Source organism: Heterodontus francisci, chromosome 13 (genome assembly GCF_036365525.1).
Source record: "Heterodontus francisci isolate sHetFra1 chromosome 13, sHetFra1.hap1, whole genome shotgun sequence".
Classification (NCBI taxonomy): domain Eukaryota; kingdom Metazoa; phylum Chordata; class Chondrichthyes; order Heterodontiformes; family Heterodontidae; genus Heterodontus; species Heterodontus francisci.
In genome coordinates this window covers 39,309,536-39,325,862 of record NC_090383.1, presented here as the reverse complement: position 1 = coordinate 39,325,862, position 16,327 = coordinate 39,309,536, and the positions used below count along the sequence as shown (strand labels likewise).

General features: G+C 43.8%; 1 protein-coding gene across 4 annotated transcripts in view; it reads left to right on the top strand.

Annotated features, from left to right (window-relative positions):
• Positions 1-16,327, top strand: part of snx14 (sorting nexin 14) — a 318,752-nt gene that overhangs the window by 22,570 nt on the left and 279,855 nt on the right. For 2 of the 4 annotated variants that reach the window (XM_068044682.1, XM_068044680.1), the window contains exons 3-5: positions 6,291-6,364; positions 11,233-11,311; positions 14,859-14,902. In XM_068044682.1, coding sequence (XP_067900783.1) covers positions 6,291-6,364; positions 11,233-11,311; positions 14,859-14,902 — 197 coding nt within the window. Of the gene's footprint in view, positions 1-6,287; positions 6,365-11,232; positions 11,312-14,858; positions 14,903-16,327 lie in introns of all 4 variants that reach the window. The other 2 variants (XM_068044681.1, XM_068044679.1) reach the window with 1 other exon arrangement.

Sequence of the window (16,327 nt, the reverse complement as noted above, 5' to 3'; positions counted from 1 at the left end):
CAAGTGGCTTTGTGAAACCAGACCTCTGGACTCTGCATTTTTTGGAACACTACAATAAGCTCTTGAATTCTGAGTCCAGATAAATTTGGCAGACGATTTGAAGGCAGAGCGGGTATAAGAGAAGAAAACAATGGTTGTGGTCTCAAGGTAGGCTGGAGGAAGGGAATTCAAAGGTCACAGCCTCACGGCAGGCTATAAGGGAAGAAACCAACGGTTGCGGCCTCGAGAGAAGGAGGAGACAATGCTCTCAAAAGCCTGTTACAGTAAAAGGCTGCAAAGACTTGAACATGTTTTGAGAGTTGAGGCTTGCGGAGCAGTAAAATCACCAGGAAACTCCTTATTCACAGATGTCCAGGTCGGAAGTGCTCAGAGATGTGAGTGAAGAGAAGATTGATTTTTGAAACGGTCCGGGAGATGCAAAGGACTTCATCAAAAAGGACTGCGTAACATATAACTGTGGTGTGAAGTATTTTTAGTAAAGAAAGTACCTTTCTTTGTAATTTAGGGTATCAGCTACTTAAAAAGCACTTCAGTTAATTGGGAATTTCTTTTAGTTTAGTTGTTATAATAAAAGTCTTAAAATGTGAAACCTTGTCATGTAATTCTTTAAATTGGTCTGGGGGTTCATATCTCTTATTTTCAGGTTAACGGTCTCTCTGAGCTTGTAACATTCACTCCTTAACGCAGGGGTGGCGGTGGGAGAGAACATTCCGGGGCCAGTTCCATTGCAATCCTTACTGTCCATCATTCCCATGCCAACCCCGTCCCATGCTGTTCTATCCTTATGCCACTCCTCCGATGCTGTAAAGAGAGGTATATAGCAACAGAGAGAAACCTATGCACCGTTGAAATGGATTGACCGAGTGAACCTTCGGGGCATCATTCGTGAGCAGGGTTTTGTCCACTGAAGCCATAGAGGGAGATTCACTTAAAAAAGACTGTGGGCCTTGTTTTACAGAGAGCTTTATGTTTGGTGAGGTTGTTCTGCAAAGCTCTGTTGTTCTGCACCTGTGGGATGACAAAAAAGATCTAGGATTGAAAGCTGGTCTCAGTTTCATAGGACCGTCGATGATAGTAATGGTACTAACAACCTATATGTCCTTTAGGGAAGGAAATCTACTGGAATTTTTTGAGGATATAACTAGTAAAATAGATAAGGGAGAACCAGTGGATGTGGTGTATTTGGACTTTCAGAAGGCTTTCGATAAGGTCCCACATAAGAGATTAGCTTGCAAAATTAAAGCACATGGGATTGGGGGTAAGGTACTGACATGGATAGAGAACTGGTTGGCAGACAGGAAACAAAGAGTAGGAATAGATGGGTCTTTTTCTGAGTGGCAGGCAATGATGAGTGGGGTACCGCAGGGATTCACAATCTATATTAATGATCTAGATGAGGGAATTAAATGTAATATATCCATGCTTGCAGACAACACAAAGCAGGGTGGGAGTGTGAGCTGTGAAGAGGGTGCAGAGAAGCTCCAGTGTGATTTGGACAGGTTGAGCGTGCAAATACATGGCAGATGCAGTATAATGTGGATAAATGTGAGGTTATCTACTTAGGTGGCAAAAACAGAAAGGCAGATTATTATCTGAACGGCGATAGATTGGGAAAGGGGGAGGTGCAGTGAGACCTGGGTGGCCTTGTGCACCAGTCGCTGAAAGTAAGCATGCAGGTGCAGCAGGCAGTTAGGAAGGCAAATGGTATGTTGACCTTCATAGCGAGAGGATTCGAGTACAGGAGCAAAGATGTCTTGCTGCAATTATACAAGGCCGAGGTAAGACCACATCTGGAGTATTGTGTGCAGGTTTGGTATCCTTATCTGAGGAAGGATGTTCTTGCTATGGAGGGAGTGCAGCGAAGGTTCACCAGACTGATTCCTGGGATGGCAGGACTGATGTATGAAGAGAGATTGAGATTATTAGGCTTGTATTTGCTAGAGGTTAGAAGAATGAGAGCGGATCTCATAGAAACCTACAAAATTCTAACAGGAGCTAAAATAAAAGCAAAATACTGCGGATGCTGGAAATCTGAAACAAAAACAAGAAATGCTGGAATCACTCAGCAGGTCTGGCAGCATCTGTGGAAAGAGAAGCAGAGTTAACGTTTCGGGTCAGTGACTCTTCTTCAGAAGATTCCAGCATTTCTTGTTTTTGTTACAAAATTCTAACAGGACTGGACAGAGTAGATGCAGGAAGGATGTTCCGGATGGCGGGGGAGTCCAGGATGAGGGGTCACAGTCTAAGGATAAGGGGTAAGCCCTTACCTGTCAGAGGGAAGTTGCTAGAATCCATTATTAAGAAGATTATGGCAGGATACTTAGAAAATCATAATGGAATCAGAGAGAGTCAACATGGTCTTGTGAAAGGGAAATTGTGTTTCATTTATTAGAGTTCTTCGAGGAATTAACAAGGTGGATAAAGGAGAACCTGTAGATTTGTTGTACTTAGATTTCCAAAAGGCATTTGATAAGGTGCCACGTCAAAGATTACTTCACAAGATAAGAGGACATGGTGTAGGGGGTAACATATTCGCATGAATAAAGGACTGGTTAGCTAATAGGAAGCAGAGAGTAGGGAAAAATTGGTCTTTTTTGCGTTCGCAAGTTGTAACTAGTGGCGTGCCACAGGGATCAGTGCTGGGGCATCAACTACTTACAATTTATATCAATGACTTAGATGAAGTGACTGAATGTATGGTAACTAAATTTGCTGATGAAACCAAGATAGAAAGGAAAGTAAGTTGTCAGGAGGTAAAGAGGCTCCAAAAGAAAGAACAAAGAAAATTGCAGCACAGGAACAGGCCCTTCGGCCCTCCAAGCCTACGCCGATCCAAATCCTCTATCTAAACCTGTCGCCTATTTTCTAAGGGTCTGTATCTCTTTACTTCCTGCCCATTCATGTATCTGTCTAGATACATCTTAAAAGACGCTTTCGTGCCCGCGTCCACCACCTCCACTGGCAAAGCGTTCCAGGCACCCACCACCCTCTGCGTAAAGAACTTTCCACGCATATCCCCCCTAAACTTTTCCCCTTTCACTTTGAACTCGTGTCCCCTAGTAATTGAATGCCCCACTCTGGGAAAAAGCTTCTTGCTATCCACCCTGTCTATACCTCTCATGATTTTGTACACCTCAATCAGGTCCCCCCTCAACCTCCGTCTTTCTGATGAAAATAATCCTAATCTACTCAACCTCTCTTCATAGCTAGCGCCCTCCATACCAGGCAACATTCTGGTGAACCTCCTCTGCACCCTCTCCAAAGCATCTACATCCTTTTGGTAATGTGGCAACCAGAACTGCACGCAGTATTCCAAATGTGGCCGAACCAAAGTCAAATACAACTGTAACATGACCTGCCAACTCTTGTACTCAATACCCGGTCCGATGAAGGAAAGCATGCCGTATGCCTTCTTGACCACTCTATTGACCTGCGTTGCCACCTTCAGGGAACAATGGACCTGAACACCCAAATCTCTCTGTCCATCAATTTTCCCCAGGACTTTTCCATTTACTGTATAGTTCACTCTTGAATTGGATCTTCCAAAATGCATCACCTCGCATTTGCCCTGATTGAACTCCATCTGCCATTTCTCTGCCCAACTCTCCAGTCTATCTATATTCTGCTGTATTCTCTGACAGTCCCCTTCACCATCTGCTACTCCACCAATCTTAGTGTCGTCTGCAAACTTGCTAATCAGACCACCTATACTTTCCTCCAAATCATTTATGTATATCACAAACAACAGTGGTCCCAGCACGGATCCCTGTGGAACACCACTGGTCACACGTCTCCATTTTGAGAAACTCCCTTCCACTGCTACTCTCTGTCTCCTGTTGCCCAGCCAGTTCTTTATCCATCTAGCTAGTACACCTTGGACCCCATGCGCCTTCACTTTCTCCATTAGCCTACCATGGGGAACCTTATCGAACGCCTTACTGAAGACCATGTATACGACATCTACAGCCCTTCCCTCATCAATCAACTTTGTCACTTCCTCAAAGAATTCTATTGAGTTGGTAAGACATGACCTTCCCTGCACAAAAGCATGTTGCCTATCACTGATAAGCCCATTTTCTTCCAAATGGGAATAGATCCTATCCCTCAGTATCTTCTGCAGCAGCTTCCCTACCACTGACATCAGGCTCACCGGTCTATAATTACCTGGATTATCCCTGCTACCCTTCTTAAACAAGGGGACAACATTAGCAATTCTCCAGTCCTCCGGGACCTCACCTGTGTTTAAGGATGTTGCAAAGATATCGGTTAAGGCCCCAGCTATTTCCTCTCTCGCTTCCCACAGCAACCTGGGATAGATCCCATCCGGACCTGGGGACTTGTCCACCTTAATGCCTTTTAGAATACCCAACACTTCCTCCCTCCTTATGCCGACTTGACCGAGAGTAATCAAACATCTGTCCCTAACCTCAACATCCGTCATGTCCCTCTCCTCGGTGAATACCGATGCAAAGTACTCGTTTAGAATCTCACCCATTTTCTCTGACTCCACGCATAACTTTCCTCCTTTGTCCTTGAGTGGGCCAATCCTTTCTCTAGTTACCCTCTTGCTCCTTATATATGAATAAAAGGCTTTGGGATTTTCCTTATCTCTGTTTGCTAAAGATATTTCATGACCCCTTTTAGCCCTCTTAATTCCTCGTTTCAGATTGCGCCTACAATCCCGATATTCTTTCAAAGCTTCGTCTTTCTTCAGCCGCCTAGACCTTATGTATGCTTCCTTTTTCCTCTTAGCTGGTCTCACAATTTCACCTGTCATCCATGGTTCCCTAATCTTGCCATTTCTACCCCTCATTTTCACAGGAACATGTCTCTCCTGCACGCTAATCAACTTCTCTTTAAAAGCCACCCACATATCAAATGTGGATTTACCTTCAAACAGCTGCTCCCAATCTACATTCCCCAGCTCCTGCCGAATTTTGGTATAGTTGGCCTTCCCCCAATTTAGCACTCTTCCTTTAGGGCCACTCTCGTCTTTGTCCATGAGTATTCTAAAACTTACGGGATTGTGATCACTATTCCCAAAGTAGTCCCCTACTGAAACTTCAACCACCTGGCCGGGCTCATTCCCCAACACCAGGTACAGTATGGCCCCTTCCCGAGTAGAACTATTTACATACTATTTACAAAAGGATATTGATTGATTATGTGAGTGGGCAGAAAATTGGCAGATGGAGGATGTGTGGAAAAATGTGAACTTGTCCACTTTGGCAGAAAGAATAGAAAAGCTGTATACTATTTAAATGGACGGAGATTGTAGAACTTGGTGGTACAGAGGGATCTGGGTGTGCTGGTACATGAATGACAAAAGGCTGGTATGCAAGTACAGCAAATGATTAGGAAGGCAAATGGAATGTTGGTGTTTATTGCAAGGGGAATGGAGTATAAAAGTAGAGAAGTTTTATTGCAGCTGTCCAGAACCTTGGTGAGACTGCATCTGAAGTACTATGTACAGTTTTGGTCTCCTTATTTGGAAAAGGATATAATTGCATTAGAAGCAGTTCAGAGAAGGTTCACTAGACTAATTCCGGGTTGAAGAGCTTATCTTAAAGGTTGAACAGGTTGGGCCTATACCCATTGGAGTTTAGAAGAATGAGAGGTGATCTTATTGAAACATCTAAGATCCTGATGGGACTTGATAGAGTGGATGCCAGGAGGATGTTTCCTCTTGGGGGGTGGGGGCGGGGGGGAGAACTAGAACTAGGGGAGACAGTTTAAGAAAGGAGGTCTCCCTTTTTAAGATGGCGATGAGCAATTTTTTTTCTCAAAGGGTTGTTGATCTGTGGAATTCTCTTCCTCAGAAAGCAGTAGAAGCTGGGTCATTGAATTTATTCAAGGCTGAGTGAGATATATTTTTGATAGACTAGGGAGTGAAGGGTTATGGGGGGCAGACAGGAAAGTGGAGTTGAGACCACAACCAGATCAGCCATGATCTTGTGGAATGGTGGAGCAGGCTCAAAGTGCCAAATGGCCTACTCCTGCTCCTAAGTCCTATGTTCTGGAGCATCTTCTGGAGCTATTTCTTTTCAAGTTTCAAAGAAAATATTTTCCTTGAGATCAATCTGGAAATGTAACATTGTGGGCTAAAGCAGGATTATTATGGTGTGAGGTGGTAATGGGCTGAATTTGTTACGTTATGGTTCTTTTAGTTTCCAGTTGCAGCTTAATGTTCAACTATCCAGACAGATGCTGTACATGCATGCAATGCTTCTGACGTTCTATTTCAAACTCTGAAAGTGCACCACTAATTTTGCTTTTCTTATCAACAGCAGCTGGAACAGCAAGAGTTGTTTCCCCAAGGTCATAGCTGTGCTGTCTGTGGGAAAGTCAAATGTAAAAGACATAAGTAAGTTCATCAGTGCGGAAGAGTACTTTACCTGAGGAAAAGCATTACTATGGATGCAGTGCTAAAGTGCTTTGACATCAATGAAGCTTATCATTCAAGGCCAGTGTGTGCAAGTTTGAACTATGTACCATGATTTTGTGTTGTTTGAAATCCATTGGTGTAAGGGAAAGGGAGCGATTGTGCTTTTGGCATGAGCTTTCTGTATTTTCATTAGTAATGCATAGCTATCTTCTGCCTTCAAAAAACCTGAAAGCTTTAATAGTTGTGCTGGGAGTAACAAAGAGCCATGTCGCACCGAAGGAGGCCATTCAGCCCATTGTGCCCGTCCTGGTTTATCCACTTGGCCCCACTCCCCTGCTCTTTCACATAACGACACAAAAGGTTACTACACAAGATAAGAGCTCATGGTGTTGGGGGAATATATTAGCATGGATAGAGGAGTGGTTAACTAACAGGAAACAAAGAGTTGGGATAAATGGGGCATTTTCCGGTTGGCAAACTGTAACTAGTGGAGTATTACAGGCATCATTGCTGGGGCCTCAAATACGAATGATCTGTATTATTGACTTGGCTGAAGGGACCGAGTGTATTGTCGCCAAATTTGTGGATGCTACAAATTTGGTAGGAAAGCATGTTGTGAGGAGGACATAAAGTGTCTTGAAAGATATAGAAATTGATTGTGAGTAGGTAAAAATTTGGCAGATGGAGTAAAACATAGGAAAATGTGAGGTGTCCACTTTGGCGGGAAGAGTAGAAAAGCTGAATATTATTTATATGGAGAGAGACTGCCGAATGCTGTAGCACAGAGGGATGTGGGTGTCCTTGTACATGAATCGCCAAGTTAGCATGCAGGTACTGCAAGTAACTGGAAGACAAATGGAATGTTGACACTTATTGCAAGGGGGGATTGAGTATAAAAGTAGGGAAGTCTTGCTACAACTTTACAGGGCATTAGTGAGACCACCTAGAGTACTGCTTACAGATTTGGTCCTCTTAATTATGGAGGGATATACTTGCATTGGAAGCAGTTCAGAGAAGGTTCACTCGTCTGATTCCTGGGATGAAGCGGCTGTTTTATGAGGAAAGGTTGAGCAGATTGGGCCTATACTGATTGGAGTTTAGAAGAATGAGAGGTGATCTTATTGAAACATGTAAGATTCTGAGGGGGCTTGACAAGGTAGATCCTGAAATTATGTTTCCCCTCATAGGGAAATCTAGAACTAGGGCACGGTTACAAATTTAGGGGTCTCCCTTTTCAGCGGGAGATGAGGAGGAATTTCTTCTCCGAGGGTCGTTGATCTTTGGAATTCTCTTCCCCAGAGAGCAGTGCAGGCTGGGTCATTGAATATATTCAAGGCTGAGTTAAATAGATTCTTGATTGACAGGGGAGTCAAAGGTTGTAGGGGGCAGGCAGGAAAGTGGAGTTAAGGCCACAGTCAGATCAGCCACGATGTTATTGAATGGTGGAGCAGGCTCAAGGGCCCGAATGGCGTACTACTGCTCCTAATTCTTTATTATCTTTTCTCATAATACTGCAAATTTTTTCTTGAATTAATTGTCACATTTACATGGATTGGTCAAGTAAATCTTCTGTCTCAGTAGTGTGAATTATGTAAATCACTATTCAGAATATGATCGGCATCTTATACTGAAGTCTTGAAATGAACTATTAAACTGCTCATCCCATTTATTTGTATGTCAATTGCTGCATCTCTTTGTATTAAGTGAAGAACTGAACCAGATTGGTGCAGCATTACAGTGCGCTACAGATGAGAAACATAGACATAGAAACATAGAAAATAGAAGCAGGAGTAGGCCATTCGGCGCTTCGAGCTGATTGTCCAAATTCAGTACCCTGTTCCCGCTTTCTCCCCGTATCCCTTGATCCCATTAGCCCTAAGAACTATAAATCTTTCTTGAATATATTTAATGATTTGGCCTCAATTGCTTTCTGTGGTAGAGAATTCCACAGGTTCACCACTCTCTGGGTGAAGAAATCCCTCCTCATTTCAGTCCTAAATAGCTTACCCCTTATCCTTAGACTGTGACCCCTCGTCCTGGACACCCCCGCCATCGGGAACATCCTTCCTGCATCATGTCTGTCCACTCCTGTTAGAATTTTGTAGATTTCTATGAGCTTCCCGCTCATTCTTCTAAACTCTAGCAAATACAAGCCTAATCGACCCAATCTCTCTTCAAACATCAGTCCTGCCATCCCTGGAATCAGTCTGGTGAACCTTCGCTGCACTCCCTCCATAACAAGCACATCCTTCCTCAGATAAGGAGACCAAAACTGCACACAATACTCCGGATGTGGTCTCACCAAGGCCTTGTATAATTGTTGCAAGACATCCTTGCTCCTGTACTCAAATCCTGTCGCTATGAAGGCCAATATACCATTTGCCGCCTTAACTGCCTGCTGCACCTGCATGCTTACTTTCAGTGACTCGTGCACAAGGACACCCAGGTCTCGCTGCACCTCCCCCTTTCCCAATCTATCTCCGTTCAGATAATCTGCCTTTCTGTTTTTGCCACTAAAGTGGATAACCACACATTTATCCACATTATATTGCATCTGCCATGTATTTGCCCACTCGCTCAACCTGTCCAAATCACACTGAAGCTTCTCTGCATCCTCCTCACAGCTCACGCTCCCACCCAGCTTTGTGTCGTCTGCAGACTTAGATATATTACATTTAATTCCGTCATTTATATCATTATTGTGAATAGCTGGGGTCCCAGCACTGATCCCTGCGATATCCCACTCGGAAAAAGACCCGTTTATTCCTACTCTTTGTTTCCTGTCTGCCAACCAGTTCTCTATTAGATTAGTTCATACAGCATATTTGTCAGAAAACTCAACTGCAGAACTCATCCAGCAGGTGCACCTGACTGAAAATTATAAAATTGTGTTCTGCCTGCTTTCTGTTTTACTACAAACCATGTAGATTCTTGGTAGTGTGGAGGAACAGATGGATCTTGGGGTCCATGTCCATAGATCGCTCAAAGTTGCCACCCAAGTTGATAGGATTGTTAAGAAAGCGTATGATGTGTTGGCTTTCATTAACAGGGGGATTGAGTTTAAGAGCCGCGAGGTTATGCTGCAGCTCTATAAAGCCCTGGTTAGACCACACTTGGAATATTGTGTTCAGTTCTGGTCGCCTCATTATAGGAAGGATGTGGAAGCTTTAGAGAGGGTGCAGAGGAGATTTACCAGGATGCTGCCTGGACTGGAGGGCATGTCTTACGAAGAAAGGTTGAGGGAGCTAGGGCTTTTCTTATTGGAGCGAAGAAGGATGAGAGGTGACTTGATCGAGGGGTACAAGATGATGAGAGGCATAGATAGAGTGGATAGCCAGAGACTTTTTCACAGGGCGGAAAGGGCCATCACCAGGGGGCATAATTTTAAGGTGATTGGAGGTAGGTTCTTTACAAAGAGAGTGGTGGGTGCGTGGAATGCACTGCCAGCGGTGGTAGTAGAAGCAGATACATTAGGGACATTTAAGCGACTCTTGGATAGGTACATGGATGATAGTCGTATGAAGGGTATGTAGGTAGTTTGATCCTAGAGTAGGTTAAAGGTTCGGCACAACATCGTGGGCCGAAGGGCCTGTACTGTTCTATGTTCTATGTATCTTGACGCTTAGACTAGGTCTGCAAAGAGTAATTACAATGAGGTGGAATGAGAACAGATTAAGGTGAGAGTGCGCATATTGCTTTCATAGATGATGTCAAATTATGAAGAAAAATATAGTTCAGTAGCTCATAGCTGTGAGTGCAAGAATCATTTTAATGAGTTGGATCTCTAGTTTGGTTTGAGGTTGGTGGTGTTTGTAGAATCATAGAAGGGTACAGAAGGTGGCCATTCAACCCACAATATGTACGCCTGCCGAAAAAGAGCTATCCGACTTAATCCTACTTTCCAGCTCTTGGTCTGTAGTCCTGTAGTTTATGGCACTTCAAGTGCGTATCCAATTTTTTTTTTAACGTGATGAGGGTTTCTACGTCAACCATTCTTTCAGGCAGTGAGTTTCAGACCCCACCAGCCCTCTGGGTGAAAGAAGTTCTCCTCAACTCCCCTTCTCATCCTTTTGTCAATTATTTTAAATCTATGCATCTTGGTTGTTGACCACTCTGCTAAGGGAACTAGATCCTTGCTATCCACTCTGTCCTGGCCCCTCATAATTTTATACACCTCAATTAAATCTCCCCTCAACCTCCTCTGTTCCAAAGAAAACAACTCCAACCTGCCCAATCTATGCTCAAAGTTAATATTTTTCAGATTTGGCGGCATTCTCAAATCTCCTCAGTACCCTCTCTAGGGTGATGTGGTGACCAGAACTTGCTGTAGCCTAACTAGTGTTTTATACAGTTCTAGCATAACCTCCCTGCTCTTATATTCTGTGCCTTGGCTAATAAAGGAAAGTGTCCCATATGCCTTCTTAACCACCTTATCTACCTGTCTTGCTACTTCTAAGGATCTGTAGACTGGTACTCCAAGGTCCCTTTCCTCCTCTGCACATCTCAGGATTCTACCATCTATTAGGTATTCCCTTGCCTCCTTTGTCCTCCCCAAATTCATTACTTCGCAATTGTGGTTGCTTTCCGAATGTTTGTTGTGCACTGCATGATTTTCTGTAGTATGTGGATGAGGGAACACAGTTAAGAGTTTAACCAGGGAGCAAGTTTTTGCTCTGCTGGATTCACATTTGATTCTCCATGTGTCAAAACCTAGTCTCAAATGGAGTTTTCATTGGGGGTTATTTTCTCTCTCTCATTCTTCATGCATCTCCCTTCAAATAAAAAGCTATAAAGAGTGTTTGTGGGTAAAGATGCTGCTTTATAACATGTATGTTATCTGTTGTCAGGGCCACGTTACTGTTGGAAAACTACCAGCCTTGGCTGGGTTTGACAGTTAGTTCAAAGGTGGATGCATCTCTGTCTGAAGTAAGTTCTCCTATTACTCCTTATGCAGGAGTCACATGTTTTATGCTAATTTGAAATGATTTGGGCTGTTCTTGGATAACCTTTTGAAAATCCAGTCATGTTGTCTTTGTTAATGACTCAGCATCAATGTTTCCTTTGTGAATGTTTATTACTCTGCATAATGTGAGCATTCCCTGTTTCATGAGTACATTTTGAAGCATACAGAACCCATGCAGCGGACTGGCTATTCATGATATCAGTATGCAAGTAACTAACAAAGGGCAATCTATCAGCCAACTTTGTTTTTTTTCTAACTTGTTCTCAGGTGGAGTCAAGAGTGCAGTTATTGTGCATTCAGCATATTTGGCTGAAGACACTTCAGCCTTGTCTCTTGCATTCACATGCTGAGCATCACCATTGTTGAGGATGGGGCCATTTACTGAGCCCCCTGTTTGGTTGTCCACCGTTTGTGACTGGATTTGCTAAAGTTCCAAAGCTTTGCTGTTGTCTATAAATTCATGCTTCTGGTGTTTAGCATGCTGATGGCCTTTCACAGCTTCACCACTCATTTTAAGGAGTGTCTGCTGCTGCTTCTGGCATGTCCTTCTGCACTACAACGAGCCAGGGTTGGTTTTCTATCTTCAAGGAGTGCAGGTTATTTATTGCTTAAGGTGGTATATATTTCTAGTGCTGCTGTCGCCAATGGCCCACAACATCTCACATGTTCCCGTGCCAAAAGGTGCATGGTGTTCACGCGATACAAATTATAAATGCCTGTTTGGTGCGTAAGTGCCAGGATAATGGGGAAAGGGGAATGCAGGTTTTATTTTTCCCATAATACTGATTTTCCTGTCTCATCTGTGCTGCTGTAAAGTCTCCTATTGTATCTATCCCCTGCCTCTGCTGTAATTGCATGCCGCCTTATGGCTGCCTGAGGATCTATGAGAAAGTCACTTACTTGGCTACATGTTGAGAGACCAGTAGTGATCTAACCATGTGTTCCTTTGTGACGTAAAGTTTTATAACTTGCTAAAATTAATTTGGGAGGTGACACTCATTTGACTGTTGGAATGCAAGTCTCCCATACCTACACAAGCTGCTAGATATAATGAGTTTGGGAAATCTTCACCTGGTATTTAGTAGATATGGCTCAAAACTGGCAGCATTTTGGCATAAACGGGCAACCTCCCTCAAAGGTTGATTAGAAAGGAAGAAAGTTCACAGTGATACTGAAAGGAGGTGAATTGGGCATTTTTTGTTGTTGAGCTCAAGTAAAAGACACTTAACTCTCTGTACCCTGAGCAGCAATAGATCTGGGAATGTTCGATGCTGACACTGGGTGCTCATCATGAAAGAGTAATCCCCAAGTACGAACATCTCCCACACTCAGCAGAAAGAAATTAGTGCGGCATTTGTTTTGTACATTGAATGGATAATATTGAAAATATTGCAGAGAGTTAGAAAATTGATTGAAGATCTCCCTGAAAAGTTCTCAAAACGGTACAGTACTTATAACATTGGACTTGTTTACAGGTAAAGGGACGTCTGGCAAGTGGGAGGCTTTTAAAAGTGAGGTAGTAAGAGTTCAGGGCCGGCATGTTCCTGTTAGATGGAAGGGCAAGGCTGGCAAGTTTAGGGAACCTTGGTTGTCTAGGAATATTGAGGGTCTGGTCAGGACAAAGAAGGAGCCATATGTCAGGTATAGGCAGCTGGGATCGAGTGAGTCCTTCGAGGAGTATAGGGGATGTAGGAGTACACTTAAGAAGGAAATTAGGAGGGCAAAAAGGGGCCATGAGATTTCCCTGGCAGAAAAGATAAAGGAGAATCTTAAAAGATTCTATAAGTATATTAAGAGTAAAGGGGTAGCATGGGAGAGAGTAGGTCCCCTTAAGGATCAGTGTAGCAATCTATGTGTGGAGCCACAGGAAATGGGGGAGGTCTTAAATGAATATTTCTCCTCCGTATTTACAGTGGAGAAGGTCATGGAAGCTACTGAGTTCAAGGGAAGGAACACCGATATCCTGGAGCATATCAACATTATAAAGGAGGAGGTGTTGGAGGTTTTGAAGCGCATTAAGGTGGATAAATCCCCAGGGTCTGACCAGGTGTATGCCTCGCGAATTTGATTGAGTTTTTTGAGGAGGTGACCAAGAGGATTGACTAGGGCAGGGCGTTGGACCTTGTCTACATGGACTTTAGCAAGGCCTTTGACAAGGTCCTGCATGATAGGCTGGTCCAGAAGGTTCGAACACATGGGATCCAGGGTGAGCTAGCAAATCGGATACAAAATTGGCTTGGTGATAGGAGGCAGAGGGTGGTAGTGGAGGGTTGTTTTTCAAATTGGAGGCCGGTGACCAGTGGTGTGCCCCAGGGATCGGTGCTGGGCCCTCTGTTGTTTGTCATATATATTAATGACTTGGATGTGAATGTAAGTTTGCAGATGACACCAAAATTGGTGGTATAATGGACAGTGAAGAAGGTTGTCTAAGGTTACAACAGGATATAGATCAACTGGGAAAGTGGGCAAGGGAGTGGCAAATGGAATTTAACGCAGACAAGTGCAAAGTGATGCATTTTGGTAAGTTAAACCAAGGCAGGACATATACAGTGAATGGCAGGGCCCTGGGGGAGTGCCGTTGAGCAGCGAGACCTTGGGGTGCAAGTACATAGTTCTCTGAAAGTGGCAACACAGGTAGACAGGGTGGTGAAGAAGGCGTATGGCATGCTTGCCTTCATTGGCTGAGGCATTGAATACAAGAGTTGGGACGTCATGTTACAGTTGTGCATAACGTTGGTTAGGCCGCATTTGGAGTACTGTGTGCAGTTCTGGTCGCCGCACTATAGAAAAGATGTGATTAAGCTAGAGAGGGTGCAGAAAAGATTCACAAGGATGTTGCCATGGTTTGGAGGGCTTGAGTTATAAAGAGAGATTGGATAGGCTGGGTCTGTTTCCCCTGGAGCAAAGGAGGCTGAGAGGGGACATGATAGAGGTGTATAAAATTATGAGAGGCATAGATAGGGTAGATAGCCAGAGTCTGTTTCCCATGGTAGGGGTGAATAAAACAAGAGGGCATAGATTTAAGGTGAGAGGGAGGAGGTTTAAAGGGGATCAAAGGGGTACATTTTTCACACAATGTATAGTGGGTATCTGGAATGAGCTGCCTGAGGAGGTGGTGGAGGCAGGAACAGTAGCGACATTTAAGAGGCATCTGGACAGGTACTTGAATGAGCAAGGCATAGAGGGATATGCAATTAATCCAGGCAGGTGGGATTAGTATAGATAGGCATTATGGTCAGCATGGACGCGGTGGGCTGAAGGGCCTGTTTCTGTGCTGTACGACGCTATGACTGAGTATTCAGGCCTGCAGGATTTATATGCATATTATACTTAAAGTATAGAAAGACGTTAGAGGAATGGGTAGATGTGGACAGCCAGCATGGATTTGATGGGCCGAATGGCTGCCTCCTGTGCTGTATATGACTCTAAGCTTTTCAAGAACTTCTAAAGTAAATGTATGTTTAAACAAAATCAGGTTTTGTGCTAAATACATAATTTTGCCTTTTGCAGATACTGGAGTTGGTGATTGAAAACTTTGTACACCCTTGGTACAGGTAAGTTGTGGGTTCATTTTATGACACCAGATTTATAAATGACATCATAAACATATTTACAAGCAGCTAGTTCAGATAAAAAGTTATTCTGCTCCAAAGCAATTTTGGTAAGCTTAGAGCACCTGTGTATTGTTTTATGATTTAATAATACCCTGTTCTGAAACTAAACTAAACTCAATATGGCCCTAAAATGCATTAATTTACTCATTCAAGTGGTACATACGTATTCATAATTCCTGGAATGGTTTTATGTTATTGATTTATCTGATTAATTTATAGTCCCTCTTTGAAATGATGGACTTTTTGACATTATTCACTAGTTCCCTAAGAATCTAAAGTGTGCAGGGATTCAGTGATGAAGGCTCACTTCAGTGACAATTAAGCATTAGCAGTGGAATGATCTCTGATAATTGCAGAAATGGGAAAATTGGTTCATGGCTTTGAAAGAAATAGTTGACTGTGGGAGTGTGCAAACACTGGCTCCATGATCTTCACCGTAATTATTAGCTTCACTACAGATCTGAATGAGATTGGGGAGGAGTACTTAGCATTGATCTCGGCATGTCTGTTAGTGTGACTACATTGAGGTGTTTGATGGGGAGTAATCTGTGTATACTATTAATTAGAGTAGGCCATCGCTAGTGAAAGCCAGCTAAGCATTTTCAAGTGATGGTTTGAGTGGAGAATTGTTCCTTTGTAAAACTGTAGTTAAAAGTATGTAGGTTTCAAGTTACAGTACATCATTTTGGGTTGGATTTTATCATGAAGCCGCTGGTCCCGCCTTCGGGACGAAGCGGGTGCAGCTTATGCTGGGATCACGAGCGGTTGGCCACACGTGATTAAGTGGTGGCTGGCCAATTAAGGTGAATGAGGTGCTGGGGCTGACCAATTACTTGGACTGTGGTGGTGGTGGAGGCGGAGACGCTGGCGTCAGCTGATGCCATGGCAGGTGCTGGTGCCATTTTTTAAAGGGCTGCCAGACCTGCATTTCCAGAATGTTGAAAGTCTGCAGAGTAATGGTGGACGGTAGACCCTGGGTGGCCCCACTCTTTAGTGATGCCTCCCTCCAGGTACTCTTACAAGCTGTTATGGAAAGGCAGGGAATTTGCTTCCTAGGGCCGTGAGGAGGATAGCTGGGTCCTCACCAAATGGTCCTGGTTGCAGAGGAAGTCAGCAGTTGTGGGGTCGCCCCAAGGACCTGGATATAGTCCTGCAAACAGCACAATGACCTCATCTGGGCAGCAAATGTGAGTACCTATTAAAGCATCCAGCTGTTGGGTCTTGCATCAGTCAGAGGAGGAGGGTGCATTGTGTGGAGAGGGAGAGCCCACTCAGATGTGGGTCGGGCTGCAGACAGACTGCCTTGAGGCATGGCAAAATGACCCTGAAAGGAGGCTGTTTGCCATTGGAGAACCTTGTGAGGTC